Source organism: Lipophrys pholis, assembly GCF_963383615.2.
Source record: "Lipophrys pholis genome assembly, chromosome: 4".
Lineage (NCBI taxonomy): Eukaryota > Metazoa > Chordata > Actinopteri > Blenniiformes > Blenniidae > Lipophrys > Lipophrys pholis.
In genome coordinates, this window is record NC_137637.1 from 34,992,192 (window position 1) to 35,010,973 (window position 18,782).

At 46.9% G+C, this 18,782-nt stretch overlaps 3 protein-coding genes across 6 annotated transcripts; 1 reads left to right on the forward strand and 2 right to left on the reverse strand.

Annotated features, from left to right (window-relative positions):
• Positions 1–1,214: 1,214 nt before the first annotated feature.
• On the reverse strand, positions 1,215–8,117 carry mon1bb (MON1 secretory trafficking family member Bb). 3 transcript variants are annotated; one of them, XM_080460828.1, is made up of 7 exons: positions 7,974–8,108; positions 7,645–7,738; positions 7,216–7,310; positions 5,386–5,970; positions 3,825–4,617; positions 3,481–3,628; positions 1,222–2,237 (listed from the first exon to the last, which is right to left on the reverse strand). In XM_080460828.1, exons 3-7 carry the CDS (start codon positions 7,292–7,294, stop codon positions 2,010–2,012), a joined length of 1,833 nt encoding a protein of 610 aa, XP_080316954.1. In that variant the 5' UTR covers positions 7,295–7,310; positions 7,645–7,738; positions 7,974–8,108; the 3' UTR covers positions 1,222–2,009. The 3 variants fall into 3 exon arrangements, with proteins under 3 accessions (XP_080316953.1, XP_080316954.1, XP_080316955.1); XM_080460827.1 differs by lacking the exon at positions 7,645–7,738 and having other exon boundaries at positions 1,215–2,237; positions 7,974–8,117; XM_080460829.1 differs by lacking the exon at positions 7,645–7,738 and having other exon boundaries at positions 1,253–2,237; positions 3,908–4,617; positions 7,974–8,113.
• A 445-nt stretch (positions 8,118–8,562) lies between these two features.
• tcta (T cell leukemia translocation altered) lies at positions 8,563–10,935 on the forward strand. Its single transcript, XM_080462093.1, has 3 exons — positions 8,563–8,928; positions 9,132–9,183; positions 10,725–10,935. The coding sequence occupies exons 1-3, from the start codon at positions 8,718–8,720 to the stop codon at positions 10,765–10,767; spliced, it is 306 nt and encodes a 101-aa protein (XP_080318219.1). The 5' UTR covers positions 8,563–8,717; the 3' UTR covers positions 10,768–10,935.
• A 283-nt stretch (positions 10,936–11,218) lies between these two features.
• glyctk (glycerate kinase) lies at positions 11,219–18,700 on the reverse strand. Of its 2 annotated transcripts, none has more exons than XM_080462090.1 (5): positions 18,550–18,700; positions 14,520–14,906; positions 13,723–13,874; positions 13,470–13,645; positions 11,219–13,402 (listed from the first exon to the last, which is right to left on the reverse strand). In XM_080462090.1, the coding sequence occupies exons 2-5, from the start codon at positions 14,873–14,875 to the stop codon at positions 12,515–12,517; spliced, it is 1,572 nt and encodes a 523-aa protein (XP_080318216.1). In that variant the 5' UTR covers positions 14,876–14,906; positions 18,550–18,700; the 3' UTR covers positions 11,219–12,514. The 2 variants fall into 2 exon arrangements, with proteins under 2 accessions (XP_080318216.1, XP_080318217.1); XM_080462091.1 differs by lacking the exon at positions 18,550–18,700 and adding an exon at positions 16,007–16,107 and having other exon boundaries at positions 12,251–13,402.
• Between the last annotated feature and the right edge of the window lie 82 nt (positions 18,701–18,782).

Below are 18,782 nucleotides of genomic sequence, written 5' to 3' on the forward strand. Positions count from 1 at the left end.
ACACTGCGACCAGAGCTCCTCCAACCAGGAGAAAAGATGGAGGAAGAAGGTCTGAAGTGGGAGAAGATAAAGGACTAAATAATAGGAGACGGTAATACATGTTCACTCACCACGTTCTGAATCCAGAGTCCACAGCCTCCCGCCTCACAGCCACAAGGTCCAGGAGCCTTTCTGTGTGGAGTTTTCATGTTCTCTCCGGGTTCTCTCCGTGTTCTCTCCATGTTCTCTCCATGTTCTCTCCATGTTCTCTCCGTGTTCTCTCCGTGTTCTCTCCATGTTCTCTCCGTGTTCTCTCCATGTTCTCTCCGTGTTCTCTCCTACTAATGAGGGACTTTTAATAAATGAACTCTGCCGTCAATCTGTCCCGTGTAGTGAATGTCTCCTCCAACGAGCCCACAGCGTAGACATATGCTAGTAGATCTTCTCTATATGTGAGCCCCTAGTTGTCACAGTATTAAACGCTCTGTAGACATACACAATCTAGTTGTCTACTACTGTATGTCTATGTATTAGATCATCCTGTGTTGAAAATCCCTTCATAAAAAGCACCAACACAATATGAAAACATCAGACCGAGAACTCGTTCCTCCTGCTACGTCACTTCCTCACTCCTCTCCAGACTCCGCCTCCCAGAGAGGGTTCACTTGTCAACAGTGTCAATTCCAGGGGGCAATGAAGGCAAATACACATTTGACTCTTCTTTTTAAGGAAAAATTATAAATCAAGTTTCATCTTAGGAAAAAATGTAATTGTTCCTTTTGGTGCAGAAGATTGTAAAACTACTTTTTTCCCCTCAAAACAATACTCGGGAATTGTTAGAAGAATTGATCAAATCTTATCAATTCCCATCCCTAGTAATCTACCTGTTAATTCTCCTTTTTAAAAATAATAGAAATAAATAAATAAAAATTGATAAGAGAATCGATAAAGAATTGAATCGCTAAACAGAATCAGAAATGGAATCGGAATTGGAAAAATCTTATCAATTCCCATCCCTAGTCAGGAGGGTGTGTCGGGGAGTCGCACCGTCGCCCACCTGCAGCAGACGACACGCTCTCGCTGGGGAGCGGCGAGAACCTTCACCGGGAGGAGGAGCTTATCAACCAGAGATGGGATCAGCAGATCCAGCCACAGAAAAGAAAAGTAAAGTCGAGAAGAAGCTTCACTGGAAACTTCCCCTGACGTTAATGTGGTGAAAAGAAAAGACATGAATTCATCAGTGTTTGGACTTAATTACGACAAGTGCAGATTTGTGTAACCTGGGATTTATTTGATAATACTACAGACGTCCTGCTAAGACTCGAACTGACAGGGAATTCCTCGGCGGTCGAGGTTACCGTTTAGTTTTCCCTAACAAAACTATCGTAGTACGAAGAGTCGCAGCCTGACTTCACTCCATGAAGGATGTCGGCTGGAAACACTGCAAGAGCTCAGTGACCTGGTGGAGAAAAGACTCGTTCCAACTCCACCACCAGGAGGAGATGACCAGGGTTTGACTTCTGCACCAAACGTTTTGGGGATTCGGAGGTCAGCAGCTGAGCGTACCGTCCAGTTCCAGTTGTCGTTATTCCAGTTTGTGTTGCTCCCAAAAACACAGTAACCTTCCACGTCTTGCGTTTCCCGTTTCGTAGGAATTTAGAGAAAAGGTAGTTGAACTTCATCGTCCTCCTCACATTAACACAGAAACAAAAGGTTGTGATACATTCATCGTCCATGAGGAAAACGTCTCTCCTTTTGCTGTAATAAAACCATATAAAAACATGTGTTCTACCACAGTTGAATTTAAAATGCACTGATGCTGTTTAATCCCGACGGTTTCTGCTATTGCAACGCCTCCCCGTCACAGTGAAGGAATAATACTCAGTCTTTCTTAAATAGTGTAAAATGTAGTGTTTTGATTCCAGTAGTCATCGTCCGTCCAGTCGGAGTGCAAAACAAAAATAAGAATAGTCACTGGGTTCAAAATCTTGTAAGCAGTGTAGAAACTATTGCTGGGTGAGGGCTGAGCACTATAGCAGAGATAAGAAGCCGTTATCTGTGGAGTCCTGCTGGTCAGATTTGCCCCCTCGAGAGCTCTTGCTGGGGTTGGGAGTGGTTGAATACTTCGGGGGGTATCTGATGAAGAGTCGCTCCTCCTCCTTTTTAATCCACCTGAGGAGCTTGGTGATGGCGGTGATGGCGCAGGCCTTCGTCACCAGCGGGCTGAAGCAGGTGTACAGCTCGAACTTACTGGTGACCTGGAGGAAGACAGAGTCGCTGTTTATCAGAGTTCCAACTAGATTAGATAGAACCAGATTAACAGCAGACCGGCTAATCTGGAAAAACATCCCGCAATCAGCTGGAACCATCAGTTGTGAAGGAAACCTGATAAAAGCATCTCGCCAATCCGTGGAATTAGAAACGTCTAACTCCAGCCCAGAAGTATCCTGATACTACAGTGTAACTCCAGCCCAGAAGTATCCTGATACTACAGTGTAACTCCAGGCCAGAAGTATCCTGATACTACAGTGTAACTCCAGGCCAGAAGTATCCTGATACTACAGTGTAACTCCAGGCCAGAAGTATCCTGATACTACAGTGTAACTCCAGGCCAGAAGTATCCTGATACTACAGTGTAACTCCAGCCCAGAAGTATCCTGATACTACAGTGTAACTCCAGCCCAGAAGTATCCAGATACTACAGTGTAACTCCAGCCCAGAAGTATCCTGATACTACAGTGTAACTCCAGCCCAGAAGTATCCTGATACTACAGTGTAACTCCAGGCCAGAAGTATCCTGATACTACAGTGTAACTCCAGGCCAGAAGTATCCTGATACTACAGTGTAACTCCAGGCCAGAAGTATCCTGATACTACAGTGTAACTCCAGGCCAGAAGTATCCTGATACTACAGTCTAACTCCAGGCCAGAAGTATCCTGATACTACAGTGTAACTCCAGCCCAGAAGTATCCAGATACTACAGTGTAACTCCAGGCCAGAAGTATCCAGATACTACAGTCTGACTTCAACCCAGTGAGGACACAACTTGTGTCACATATTATTTTACACCCTGATCGAAACCAGAGGACGCTTGTGCTCGTCTGTTGATCCGTGATCGATCAATCACATCGATCATCAATAAACTTTCCAAAGAAAACATTTTATTTCAAACAAAGTTCTTAAGAGTAACGGACATGAAAAGACGAGAGCTGAGCTGAGAAACGAGCATCAGCCTGCACGCAGTACCGGTCCTGTGTACTCCAGATGGATCTGGGCTGTTTGGAGCCGCTCAACTGAAATGTGTGCGACACTCCGGGGATCCGGAAGGAGCTCGCCACTGCACCACAAACATTAACCAGGACAAACGCTGCAAGTTGCACACAAACAACTAAAAGACGTGTTTTTGTAGTGAAGTGGGAAAACCCAGAGAAACAGAGAAGAAGCAAAGTGAAGAGAGAAAGCTTGATGAAGAGGAGCAGAGCAGGGAGGAAGCTACGTACCCAGGCCAGCAGAGTTTCCCTCTCAGCTACGTGGTAGATGAGCTTGAGGGGTCGGGGGGTGCTGTGGATGCGGCTGTGCATGTAACGATAAAGATCCAGGAGCCTCATCTTCTCCTCCTCGCTGCCGTACGGCGCCTCCATCTCTGGGCTGCAGGACAGGAAAAGACTTGTTCACCCTCTGCTCAGACTCTAGAGCACCACTGTGAGCCTCACAGGAAACAGGAAGTGGTACAAAATAATCAGCTGAAGAAGAAACTTTATTTTTCCATGATTCAAAAAAAAGGTTTCCTATCTAGAAGCACATCAGAGTAATAACACACACACACACACACACACACACACACCTGGTGAACTGGGTGAGCTGGCGGTGGTTGTCTGGCACATCGAAGGGCTTGTACATGAAGTGTCTGAGGTCCGAGACGCCCACCTGACTCACGCTGTACGACTGCGCCTTGGCGATGAGGCTGAGGGAGTTCTGAGCCGCCATGGCGTCCTCGATCTTTCTCTTGCACTCGGCCACGGCGTAGAAAGCCTCCTTGTCCGTGGACAGCAGCAGCAAGCAGACGGTGCACTCCGGGGGGTCCAGGTAGGAGATGTATGCATAAAAGTAACAGTCAGGATTAAAGAGGGGGAGGCAGATGGGAGTCCAGATCTCGCCGGCCTGGAAGGCGGACGAGGCTCCGATGAGGTTGAGCAGCAGGTGAACGTCGGCGGGTTCCAGCCTGGCGTCCTCGATCACCGTCTTCTCCTGCACGATGGTGAGCAGCTGGTTCTTGGCGATGAGGATGGAGAACACCAGGTTGGGCGTGATGGCCTTCTGCAGGATCTGGCTGAGAGAGTCCCTGAGAGAGGAGGCCAGAGGCAGGCAGTGCACGGCGGCCAGCAGGAAGCTGGGGTCCGAGTCCACCAGGTTGAGGAGGCCGTCCAGGATCTTCTCCGAGCCGGCCAGCAGCCGCCGCAGGTCGTAGTTCTTCTTGTGCTCGAAGATGCGGGATATGCTGGCCTGCGTGAGCATGCTGATGATCTGGTAATACACGTAGAGGAGCTCGCCACACAGCTGCTGCTCAGACTGACGGCTGCTGGAGACGCACACCAACACCAGGGGTCCTTTCTGCAGGAAGACCACCGTGTGCTCCTCTGGTGGAGACCGACCAAACAGGGAGAACTTAATCATTAAGCTTTTACTAGTTGAAGTGTATGAAGCACTATAGAACAACGGTTACAACCATTACCCTCATGCCCCAATTTTCTTCTAAAAATGCAGATTTAAAAAACCGATATTGGATTTAATGAAGTTTTTTATAACAATATTTCATCTCGTTTATTTTTCTAATGACTTCTTTACAAAAACTACATGGAAAAACTTCTTAACCCCGACCCCCAGAGCATTCCTGCTGATCTGACCCACCGGGAGCTCGCTGGCGCCCCCCGGTGGACACCTGCCCTACATTTTCAAAGCCACAGGATTTGACATCCTATTCATACAATATATTCTGGGTTGGGTTTTTTTTATAAATTCCAAACTCATGTGAAATGATAAAAAAAAAAAAAAATCAATCAATACTTCAAATACTCTCCTTGGTCCTTGTTCAATATTAAAAAAAAAAAAAAAGAAGACGGTGAGCTTCGGATGAGGGGTTTCCCTCTTTTTGATTAACCCTCTGGTGGGATTATCCTCTGACACCCTGAAATCCCCTGGTATACTCTGTCTGCTCTTTAGTCAACATTTGCCTTTTATTAAAACCAACTTGGACAATATCTGGTTTGAAATGCTGCCTTAAGGACTTTTAACCTTCAGAGAAAGTTTCTACACCAGCTGCTCTCCATCACAAACAAACTAATGCAACCATAGTTATGTTGATGACTAAAGAAATGAATCAAATGGTCGCATCACGACGGACTCACCTGAATAGACAGAGCGGATGATATTATCTCCGCTCTGGACGAAGGACACCAGCGCCATCATGACTCCCATGGTGGATGACAGAGCCTCTTCACTGCCGTATCGAGAGTAAATCGGTTTTCCAGCTTCACTCAGCACAAAAACGTGCTTCCTGTGCTGCCGCCAGCTGTCCGCCGTAACGTCTTCATCGCGATGAGACACAAACGCGGGAGATTCCTGCGGGCCCGCCTCCAGTAAGGGAGACGACCGTCCCTTCACGCCTATTCCCTGCTCCTCCAGTTTGGCTTTGGCCAGCATGGCGACGACGAACTCCCCAGAGTCGCTCTGATCGTTGTCCACGGCGGCGTCCTCGGTCCCGGTGTCAGCTGGCTGAGAGGACACGCCGTCTTCTGTCTCCTCGGCCTCCAGCTCTGCTACCTGGTTAGAAGGAGGCTCCACGTCCAGGCCGGGCTCCTCTGCTGCCGCAACGTCTGGCAGGCGTGAATCTGCGAGCTTGTGCTGGTTAACATGGCTGCCGTCATTTCCACCAGCCGGATCGGGGAACATGTGGCTCCCCAAGAGGGAGAGCGAGGTGGCCAAGGTGTCCGCTGGAAGGAAAACAAAGCTCATTAAAGAGGATAAATGAGGAACGTTGTGCAGTGGTGCTGCGATAAGTAAATGAGCAGAGCCACTGCGGGGCCAGAAATTCTTTTGTGGTCTGTGAGCTGGACAAACTGTTTACTGTGTGAATTGTTTCACGGGGAAAAAAAGAGAGAAGGACGGAGAAAACCTGCTGGCTGACAGGGCCCACATGGCCCACATGGCCCACAGGGCCCACATGGCCCACAGGGCCCACATGGCCCACATGGCAGTATGAGCTTATTCAAAAGGAAGCCGTCAGCCAAAAACCAAAAAGACATGCATGAAGTGGAAGATACACGTGAAGAGTTTAAAGCGAATGTAGCAGAGGAAGGACGTTTCACTAACTGACTGAAGTGTGAACATAATATAAACATACCAGGAGAGGAGAAGCTTCAAGTGTTATGGAAACAACTGTGGTGGTTTGGATTTTACGTAAAGCTGCCGAGGGAGTTTTAGCAGGAGTCAACACAGAGGGAGGAGATCCTGAGTCTTTACACTGAAAAGATCAACTTTGGGACGACAAATCGATGAAAAGAGAGATCTGCTTCAGAACTCCAGTGGTACTCTGCACTCTCCAACATCACCTGTATTGTTTTGTAAAAGGTCAAGTGAAGATATGATGATGAAAGACGTTGTACAGATGAGCTCACTGATTGTCAAATTGTGGTATGTAGACCACCCGGGACATGTCAGCGCCCTCTGTAAGGAACATAGGTGATCGATTTAACACGGCAAGGCATTTTAAACTGACACAAATCTCAATATGAAAGAAAAGTGAGATTCATCATGATCAATCAACAGTTGTAGAATGTGTGAGGACTGTCGTATGGTGAGTCACATGGTTGCTGTGTGGTGGTAACGCAGGTTTCCTCCCAAAGACCAACAACATGCAGGTGAACTCACAATTTCCCGTTGGCAAAGGCTCCGAGTGGATTTGTTTGGTTTCTCTCTGTAAAAAGCACCTACAAACGACTGTGCTGAATTTGGTATTAAATAAATAAATAAAGTTGATTTTTAATGAACTGAATTGTATTTGGTAGTCAGTGTCTCTGTGTGTTTGCCCAGTGATGAATTCATGACTTGACCAAAGTGGCTCTTCTATAGTGAGCGGGGATCAGCTCGAGCACCCGGCAACAATGTCCTTCTAAAGGACTGACGTTTATAATAAATCCAAGGCTCAAACTAGAGCTCTAAAGAAATCCTTCATTCACCAGGTGGATTGGTGTCAGACGGAGGATCACAAATCTTCACTCCCTGTGCCTCTTCTTCTTGATGATTGTCTTTCTCCATGATACCATCCCACTCTCTGCAAAGGCAATCAGATCACAATAATCACAATAAAATAACAGCTTTAGAAATGATGTCATGTCATTTGACCCTTGAGAGATCACGCATCTCAAAACTCTAATGAATGGAAGCAGTCATCCTGAAGCAGGTCACATGATGACAGAAAAGACCTCACAACCACAGGACAGCAAACAGAATGTGGGAATTAAAGCTGATTGCTGCTGTGTGTGTGTGTGTGTGTGTGTGTGTGTGTGTGTGTGTGTGTGTGTGTGTGTGTGTGTGTGTGTGTGTGTGTGTGTGTGTGTGTGTGTGTGTGTGTGTGTGTGTGTGTGGTTATTCTGCAGACAGCTTACAGTCACTGATAATTGACCATCAGGGGCAAAAAGGAGCTGACGTTGGTTTAACAACGACTGACTTCACCGGGCTCGGCTCAGCATGGCTGCTAACCTGCACACAGTCGATGGAAGCTTCTATCAAGCTGATAATATGATAATATGATAATATGATGATATGATGATAAAGGCTGCGCAGTGAATGTCAATGTTGACTGTACTGAATCGGCTAACGCCGCCTGCTAGCAAGCTGCTCACACCAACGGATCAATTTCATGGCCTCGGATTAACCGGGCTCGTGCGGCCAATCATGTCACACCGGAAAGGTCAAAATCAGGAACAAAACTCACGATTTAGTCCCGTCGAAGCGTCGTGTTGTAAATGTGATCAGTCACAGTAACTTTCATTGGCAGCGCCGGCAGCGAACAAGCTGTCAGAGAGCGAGAAGCAGAAAACAAATTCTGCTCTGACCACCTCACACATCCGGGGTGTCTGATGACAGCGGCACGCAGCCAATCACGATGCGCAGTCTGCTCTGCTCGTCCCGCCCCCCGAACCGCAAAAACCTAAAAAATAGTATTATCAAACAAACGCACGTCATTTATCAACTAAGATTAATAATTATTGTTAATTTATTAATACATATTTTTTTTCCTAAATTGGTGTTGCTAACTTAAACAATTGTAAATACATTTAAGATAGACATGTATAGTACCGACGCTCGAACGTCAATGCGTCCGCCATATTGGTCCGGGCAACTGACCGCTGGACAGTGGTGGTTATTTCTGGACAAAAAATTAAATATTAGTTATGATGCATAAAATATATATATATATATATATATATATATATATATATTTAATAGGCTTTTTACTGGGGACGTCGGATGATGCTGGATGTCTTGTAGGTTGTACGTAGTGACGCAGTTCTGGTGCGTCTGACGTCACTTCCTGCTCCTCCACGCACACAAACATCGTAGCTATGGCTGCAGGAACCCTGTCGCCCGTCAGCCTCTTAAGAGGTGATTTCTAAGTGACCCAGCAGGACCGAGATTGGATCCCGCGCCGCAGCGGTGAGCCGGGTCCGCGGACGTGATGGAGGAGCCGTGGGACTTCGAGTTTTTATCGCGCATTGCCGACAGCTGCCTGTCGTTCCTCTCCGAGTTCGTGAACGACTGGCTGGCCAACGACATGAGAGTGTGCATCTTCAAAATCCTCCTCAGCTGGTTGATTTTTAGTCTCATCGCCATTCACTTCGCGTGGAAAGTCTACGGGAACACGGTGAACGACATGTATTACCGACAAGGTGAGTCTCTGATCACCGGGGACGGAGCCGGTTGAAGCAGCTTGTCTCCTCGTTGGTCTGACTCTGTGTGTGTGTGTGTGTGTGTGTGTGTGTGTGTGTGTGTGTGTGTGTGTGTGTGTGTGTGTGTGTGTGTGTGTGTGTGTGTGTGTGTGTGTGTGTGTGTGTGTGTGTGTGTGTGTGTGTGTGTGTGTGTGTGTGTGTAGGAAGCGGGCAGAATGGAGGCACACCTGACACAGCTCCTCACCTCGGTGGATGGTAGGTTCTCACACTGACTGTCTTCCAGCAGGTACCAGACTCTTCCTCAACCTCCAGCCTCGGATTAAAGATCTCTGTCCTTTGGTGCATGATGCCAACCAACTAACCAACCAACTGACCAACCAACCAACCTACCAACCAACCATTCCCTCCATCTGTTATGCCTCTTTATCTTATTTATTCATTCTGTCTTCCTGGGGAGCGGATTACCTGCCCCACTTCTCACCCTATTCCCTGGCTCCTATATTGTTCATCAACCATCTCCATGTCCTCCATGTCCTCCATGTCCAACAGCTATGAATGACTTCTAGTCCATCCATCTTCCATAGCAGTTAATCCTGCGCTGGGTCGGGTGCTGCTGGAGCTAATCCCACCAAATTCTGGGCGAGGGCAGGGTGCACCCTGGACGGTCGCCAGTCCGTCACAGATTACCACAAACACTCATTTTTAAACATAAGGGGCAAATCAGGGTCACTGATTAACCTCACATGTTTGTTTTGCCCCCCCCCCCCCCCCCACACACACACACACACACGGAGAACATGCAAACTCCACACTGAGAGGCCTCCAGCCGATATTTGATTCTTCTAACGAACAATAAATTATAATTTGATCCAGTTTGAGTCGTATAGCACCAGTTACAACTCAGTCCTCTCGAGGAACTTTTTACATCCAAGAAAATAATAGTGATGTGACGGTGGAGAGGAAAACGCTCTGTGAGCAGAAGGAATCCTCCAGCAGGTCCAGACTCAGAGGCTGCAGCTTTCAGATGTTGTGTTTTGAGGAGACGAATCAAGGAAAGGAAACGACGGACGGAGAGAGAAACAAGCAGGTTCACACTCAGACGACACGCTCAGTCACACCGTGCAGGAAACACGTCCCAATCCTCCGGTGCAGAGACGACTGCAGCAGAAACACTCCTGATGTTTCCATAGAGAAAGAGCCTCAGGCCCAGTATCTTCAACTTACATTCAGGTTGAGATTCATTTTATGTCTTTTTAAATGAAATAAGGTGTAGTAACTTCACACATTGATTGACTCACTTAAAACAAATAAGACTATATTTGTCATCAAATGTGGAATATAATGGAATTACAGGCGCCGTGCCCTGTAAAAAGAAAGTAAACGTAATATAGCTAGTACAGGTAAAAACACTCATAATAAGAAAAAAGTCTAATTAAAAAGTTTAAAACTACATGATTGAACACAGAGAGGCTTTATAAAAGCATCATGAGCAGGATTAAAAACACGAAGGACCAGGTCAGCTGTTATTTAGGAACCTGATGGCTCAAGGATAAAAACAAAATAAAGGTTTAAAAGTAGTTTAAGTGGCAGACAAACGAGCTCCACGGGGCCTCGTGCAGTCACTTCTTTGTAATCCTTTTCTTTTTAGAGTCACGTCTGCTTCTTTTTGCTAAATTGACTATTTACATGAATGTTCACTCTGAAGAACCAGAAACACTTCGTACCCAGATATGTTGCTGAAGATGTGGTAAAACCTTCCAAACGGTGCCGCAGAATAACAATCTGTTGTTTTGCAGGGAGAGTCAAGCAGGAGAACCCCCGAAGACTCACCGGGATTAACCAGATGTTGACCTTTGAACTGTGACCTGGGGAGGGACGGACAGTCTGTGGCCTCCAGAGACACTTTCACCTTTCCTTAAATGAAAACATCGCCCCCTAGTGGTCATGGTTACGCCTCTCTCCAGTCACTCGGAAACTATTAGTTTCTTTAAATAAATAAACGGTCTGCCGACATTATGACGTGCTTTTTTTTAAAAACATTCATCTTCCCTGTCAACGATGATTCTGAGAGAAAGATGATCCACCTTTTCTTTAACATACATGAAATAATTGTGAGTTTGCTTTATGTCTTGTTGGCAGACTGGACCTCACCCTTCATGAGCGCAGACATGAAAGAAAATACTTGTACTTGATGTAAATGGTTTATGGAAGATAGAAAATACAGTATTATACCAGTTGAGATACATGGAGTAATAGAATTTAGAAGGTAAAACTGATAAAGAGTGCGAGTGGTGTGAATGTTTTATTTAAAATGTTTTTTGCAGTGAACAGAGATTTAAGATTTTACTGCTGCCGTTTAAGGAATAAAGTGTGTTTGGTCCTTCAAAGAACTAATTCATGAAAAGCAGTTCATGTTTTCCCTGTTTGAGGAAGATTGTTTTAATATGAGACGCAGTGTCTTTAAGTGTCACTGGACTTTTCCTGGTGGCGACAAACTGAACTCCGACATGAAGGTGAAGATTTAGAAAACGACCCGTGTTGTGCAACTTGTCCGATGATGACACAAGTCATTCACCCCATTTCCTCTGGTCCTGCTAAAGTCCACGTGTCGGTAGAGGTGGAGGGAGCGAGATCCAACTAGATCTACCGTGAAGCAGGAACGTGGTGTTCATCAAAACCCCAGAACGTCTCAGGAAACGGGCCCCAGTCACTCGGAGAGCAGCTCCAGATCTGTTCATGTTCTTTCTAGAAATACTTGATGACTGCCTCACATTACTTTTAGGTACTTGGCATGGTGTGCTTCGTCACACTAGAACTCATCCTGCTCCGTTTGAGCAACACGTCTCGTGTCTGAAATGTATTTGAAATGTTTCTGCCCCGAGCAGGGCGGGAGGACGGGTGACCGCTGCCCCCAGCTGGAAACAATCCACACGCCTGGTGTCGGAGCGAGCAGCTATTTTGGGTTGAATGCAGGAATCCCCCGTGCTGTCTGACAAGATAGTAATGGGATCTATAGGCAATAAAAATATTCCTTGAGTCTTAACTGTCCTGCTCACGTTTGATCATTTTGTCTCTGGAACTCTTCCAGTACAGAAATGTGAAGTCTAAAGAAATAATTCAGTTTTATTCTCCAGTAGTGACTTCTTATTGTGAGTTCTCCTCAAATTGTTCATATTAAATCAGTGGCTGTCAGAATGTTAGTGGGGTATCTATCGCCAGAGTAATGAAACACGTCAAGATCCAACATTTCCAGTTCCCCTGACGTTGTTGTTGCTTTCATAACTTCTAAGTCCATTTCAGAAAACAGCAACAGAATAACTTAAAGATACAAACCTTTAATTTGTTGTAAAAACCAGCCCAAGGTCATGAAATTAAACAAAGTTTAATTCACTTTTAACTGTTTACATTCTACCTTCAGGAAGTTTCTCATTGGAAAAGTAGCAGCCTAAAACAAGACTGACTGAAAACATGAGCAAGGCAGCAATTTAGTCTGACTGAAACTAACTGGCTTAAAACTCCAAATCCTGTTTTAAGTCTATCTAAACTTGAGTCTGCCTGCAGTAGCTCATTTTATTCAGTGTGTGCACTATGTGACAGTAATGGGAGCGCTGGGGATAATAAGCATGTGTACATCCATGACATTGGTGCAGGTCAGGCCTGGCACCAGCAGCTTCTTCCCGCTGGACAAACGAGAGAAAAAGGTGTAAGAATCGTTGTTGCTGAGGAAGCCGTTCATGTCCAGGCCCTGTGCCTCGGCTTCGTCAAGCAGCCCGCCGTCAGTCACGGCGCCGGCGGCGTCGGTGGGTCCGTCCTGGCCGTCGGTGCCGCCGCTCAGGAAGACGGGCCCTTTGGGCGGCAGCTTGAGGCCCCTCAGCTCCAGGGCCACCCTCATCGCCAGCTCCTGGTTTCGGCCGCCTTTACCTTGGCCCGTCAGCTCCACGGTGGGCTCGCCCCCGGCTAACAGGCAGGTGGCGCCCCACCCCTCCGCGCGGGCCTGGTCCAACAAATGCATGGTGCGGCACAGGTCCCAGCTCTCCACGCCGACGTCCGGCCCCAGCTTCAGCAGCTCGGCAGCCATCTCGGGAGGGGGTTCGTCCCGGGAGCTGGCGAAACGAGCCAGCAGGCCGTACAGCTTGGACACCGACCTCACGTCGCCACAGACCCCCGGGGAAAGCACCACGGGGCGGAAGCCCAGCTCCCGGGCACGGCGGCCGGCGCACTTCAGGGCGACGCCGTTGGAGCCGATCACGACGTTTAGAGCGTCGGCGGAGGGAGCTTGGTCTTTATTCCCTTTCCACCTGGGGCCAGATCTCCCTAGAACCTCGTTCACCGACTCGGGCAGAGAGTCCAGCAGCTTGTAGTGTCTCAGGAGGGACAGGATTTCTTCGGCCCACACCTCCGACTTCACCGTGGGGCCGCTTGCAATCAGGTCCAGTGGGTCTCCGATCACGTCGGACAGGATCAGGGCGACGACCTGCGGAGAAACGACACTCAGGATCCTCTCCTTCACGACGGACTGGCACATGATGAAGGTGTCTGACCTGTGCAGGGTGAGCACAGTGAGCAAGTCCTCCGCCCTTCAGGGAAGAAAGGGCGCGGCGAACCGTGTTCAGCTCTTGAATGGTGGCGCCGGCGGCTGCAAGCCTGCGAGTAACGTCGACTTTCTCCTGCAGTGAGATGGGAGGGATGGGGGCAGGTAACAGAGCAGACCCTCCACCTGGACCAAGAAAACCCTTTCAAGTTATCATGACACGTTTTCATCGGAGAACAAACGACAGAATAACTTCCTGTTACCTGAAATCAGCACGAGCAGCAGATCTTCCTCGGACAGTCCGCTGGCGACCTGCTTGATGGCGTCTGCAGCGTGCTGGGCGGCGGCGTCGGGCAAGTTGTTTCTTGCTCCCTCCATTACTTTGATGCGGCTGTTTTCTTTGAGCAACAGATGTCTGTGGTGGACGTTAGATTGGTTCATAGTAATCATTCCTACGTTCAGGACAGCACTTTGAGTCGTTTACATGTCTTTGGACCAGAGCGCAGGATTTAGTGACAAAGCGTCTCGTACTCATGGAGCACATTGTGCTGCTTCAGCAGTCACTCCTATTTTAGAGTGACCAATCACCCTTACAGAAGCTGGAGAGAGCAGACAGGACATAGAACAGCACACTGAAGGCCTGGACGCCAACGGTTCTGTCACTACATCAGGGATTGGACACATGAGGACTGTCCTTAGTGGTGCAGCAAAAAGAAATATTCAGCTCTGCTCCACATGAACAAACTTTAAATTAAATGTCAGAGATCCTGTTTCTACTGTTTGTAGAAGTTTTAGTATTTTTTTCTTTTTAACTTGTGTTCAGTTTGCAGTATAACAATGTTCTCCACGGACTAAACACAACGCTTTACCTTTGATTGAACATAATAAATACTTCGATCATTATTATAATTATAAACTCTACATTAAAGATGTACAAGCAATGTAGTCAAATGATCTTTTTATGACTAAAAGTATTTGACCTTGTGCAGCCAGAGGATTGACTGTGACTCACACGAGCTGCTCTAAATCCTCCACACTGCTCCTTCAGGCTCTTGCTTACTCTTTCCCATGCTGCCGTAGCGTCTGCTGAATCCCACTCGGAACGCTGATGACTCCTCTCACTAGATGATCTCCGAGGATCTTCTCCACCTCTGCGGCCATTCCCAGGACGGCTTTTCCAAACCCCACCAAGTGCAGGTTCTGCTTCAGTGTGTACTTGTGGCCGTCGATAGTGACGGTGTCCTGCTTTCGCTGGATGCTCTGCCGGACCACCGCGTCCGGCTGCACGGCTTCCAGTGCTGCCGCGAACACCAGTCGTGCCCGTGAGTCCAGTGACATCTTGCAGAGCGCTGGCTTTCTCCTGCCAATGAGGGCCAGGAAGGGCCGAGGCCGGAGCAGCGAGAGAGCACGGGCCATCGGCAGGTCAGACGCTCGGAGGGAAAACGTCCTGTCGGATTACAAGTGAAGCAAATTCCAGCACAGAATCGTATTAAAAGGCTGCAGATGTAGAGCAGCTGCCCACAAAATCTAAGGTTTGATCATATAATGGTGAGGCACTATTGTGCATCATAAGGTGAAAATCACTGTTTTGGGTTTCACACATGACATTTATCAGGTCAGAGAGAAAATCTAACATTGAGTTAGAAGCGACTCTTGTAGGATTTATGGAATTTATAATAATATGATGCCTGGCAGTTTTCCTTTATGAAAAAATGAATTACATTACACACTTAAACATGAGGACAGAAAGTTAGTACAAGAGATGAACATCTTAGGCACGTGTAATTATAAAAACAGGGAACCTACTTTAACATAACACTGTAATTCTAGAGGAGTTGAAAGAATCTAGACAATATCTCCTGACCTTTATTATTCACAGATTTGTTAAAACATTACAGGGGTTAAATATTTTAAATCCCCACAAGGAATTACACACTATGAAATTCAACAACATTGCAGGGGTATTTTACCAAATATTCTGTCAAAGATTAGATCTCTCACTCATTACAATGATTAGTTCCTATCTGGTACGTTATATACACGAGTTCAGTTTTAAAAAGCTGCTGTTGTATTTGACAATATTGTTTTTCATCACATAACCAAAGAGTTAAACTTTTACTAAATTGCTATGTGGAGCTAAATGTAGCCAAACTCTAGGAGCCCGTCCTTATAGAGCTGCTCTCCCTGAGAACCTACCTGTACACCCTACCTGTACAGCCTACCTGTACAGCCTACCTGTGCAGCCTACCTGTACAGCCTACCTGTGCAGCCTACCTGTGCAGCCTACCTGTGCAGCCTACCTGTACACCCTACCTGTGCAGCCTACCTGTGCAGCCTACCTGTACAGCCTACCTGTACAGCCTACCTGTACAGCCTACCTGTACACCCTACCTGTACAGCCTACCTGTACAGCCTACCTGTACACCCTACCTGTACACCCTACCTGTGCAGCCTACCTGTACACCCTACCTGTACAGCCTACCTGTACACCCTACCTGTACAGCCTACCTGTACACCCTACCTGTGCAGCCTACCTGTACAGCCTACCTGTGCAGCTTGTAAATGGGATTTGAAGCCTGTGGATTTCCGTGTGAAGCCGCGGTGACGGAGCTCCAGCTCGGCAGTGAGGCCCTGGAGCAAACCTCTGACCAGACACTGCCTGGAAATGTGTATCTTGAGTTTAATTATTGACCTGAAGCGATCGGAGGCCACGTGACAGCACTGACCAGCCATTTTTATCTCTTTAGTAGTACGATTCTCTCCAAAGATCAGGGTTCAGGGATTCCTAGACTTATTTCAGAGCCTGTTTAAGAAAAAAGAAAAAAGCTGTGGTTACAGCATCAGTCAGACTTTGGAGTCAGTCCCTCTCCGGCTCAGTTCAGGGTTCAAGTTGTGACCAAAAACCCACAAAGCCGGTCCACACAGGAGGCGCACTGTGAAAACTAAGACTTAAAGTGTGGGGCTCCCGGTTTGAACTCATTAACTGTCATTTTCATGACAAGATAAGGTTTCACTGCAAAATATCGCCTCTTCATTGATTTTGGGATGAAAACGGCTCTGAACTGCTTTAAAACACAAGAAGAACAATGTTGTCCAATCAGCAGAGGCTTTCAGGAACCAAACGAAGGGAACGGGGACCCAGCTATTGGTTGCATCGTGTTTATGTGCAGCATCTGTATAACCAGATGTCTTTTACCAACATCTCCCGAAATCATGACAAACTTCACAGACACTGCGGGATAGAAGCATACTGCTGTGCTTCATGGTTAATATCAGATATCAGATATTTAATATCTCTAATTGAACAGATTTTATTAGAGGCGGCTTCTGCTTTGGGAGAGTTTCTTGGCACATTTTGGGCCATCTTGTATAAACTGAGATTATTTAAGACTGTACAGGATATCTTCTGAAGGCTACTTCAAGCTAAATTAAAGCTGCAAGCAGCCTTGATGGGGCCCTCTCACTCTGGCCCGTCAGAGTCGACCTAATCATGGCCTCTGGCCCGTCAGGGTCGGCCTAATCATGGCCTCTGACCCGTCAGGGTCGGCCTAATCATGGCCTCTGGCCCGTCAGGGTCGGCCTAATCATGGCCTCTGGCCCGTCAGGGTCGGCCTAATCATGGCCTCTGGCCCGTCAGGGTCGGCCTAATCATGGCCTCTGGCCCGTCAGGGTCGGCCTAATCATGGCCTCTGGCAGCTTCTGGCAGAGTGATCACTTGATCACTGCGAAGCTGGCTGACACCTTGCTCTTCACTCTCTACGTCTGAGCTTGACTGTGCTGTTAAACTATGGCCAATAGTAAACATGGACCACTGTCTACCGCCACTCATACACTAGAATGTTTTTCCCTGCATGCTTGGTGGGCGTGTCACCTGCAGGCCATCCAGTCCATCACAGGACTGCGGTCTGGATTTCACTTCTATAGCGTCTTACAGCTGCATGAGGAGCCCCAAAGGCTTTACATCGTTCATCACATTCACACACACCAATGGAGGATGCAGGGCGCTGCCACTACAATGGGAGTGGTTTGGGGTTCAGTGTCTTGCCCAGGGACACTTCAGCACACGGGCAGGTGAAGATCGGATTTGAACCTGCAATCTGCCGATCGGGAGACATGCTAGAGAGCAGAATTTGGCACTATGGGGGTTATTTTTTTACATTTCCTTAATATTTTCGCCAGTCTTGATGAGCGTGCCAAAGTTGGTGAGTTTTTAGTGTTTAGTGGGTGAAATTAGTGCTCAAAGGCGCCCCCTTCTGGAGGGCAAACATACGAAATACAATAGGGTCCTGGCTTCTCGTGCTCGGTCCGAATAACACACCATGTCACAAAAGTCACATCATGTCGAACTGGTTTTGTGACTTTGCTCCAAAGGCCTCCACAACTGGGGGGTCCTATCGTCCCCTTATGGACCAAAATGTATGAGGAATGTTTCCAGCATCTTGTTGAACTGATGAATAAAGCAGCTGTGAAGCCAAAAGGAAGTCCAACCTGCTCATAGTAATTTGTACTTAATAATGACCAGTGAGTCTTGGAGAACTTTTCTCCCATTGGTTCTTGTAAATATCTGTAGTAGTTTGTTTTTTTAAAAAAACGATTTTTTTATGTCATATTAAAGCTGTATTATAAGGTGTGCAGATTGACAAGAGGATTTCGTTCAAATATGTTTAGACTTATATTATCTTATCTAATCATAACCTGACTTTTGACTACTCAAAAAAACAGATTAAAAAAAACAATTCCAATCAAATATATTAGAAAGAGTAGCTTTTAAATTCTCCACTTGCCATGCAAATCACTTACTGTGGTCACCGGTGTTTCGAATTAAGTGGTCTCCTTGTTAACTGGTGACCTACTTCCTTTAGCGACTTTTGTCACTGCAACAGCATGTTAATTAAAAAAACAAAACAAAAAACGACAGGACAGAGACTCACACAGGCGCCGTTCACCAATGCAATTACAGATTTATGTCAGTTTTTTTTTACATATGTTGTTACAGGCAGCAACAAGGGACGCGAAAGGATGACGGTCACCAGTTAATCCGAAACACCGGCGACTGTTATTAAAACAGACATTTTAGAGTTGTCTCATACCGCACAAGTTCCTTCCTGTGAGGACGAAGCTCTCCGTGTTATTATGTCCATGACTAATGTTGAGTCCACCGTGCTTCGTGGAGTAAAATCTAGAAGCTGGACTGTGACTTTCAAAAAATCTAAACAACGTGGTTCTTCTTCTTCATTGTATTTTATTAAATGGAACATTACCGCCCCCTATTGTTCTGGAGTATGAACAGCGTAATAACCATAGACATATACACTATGGTAAT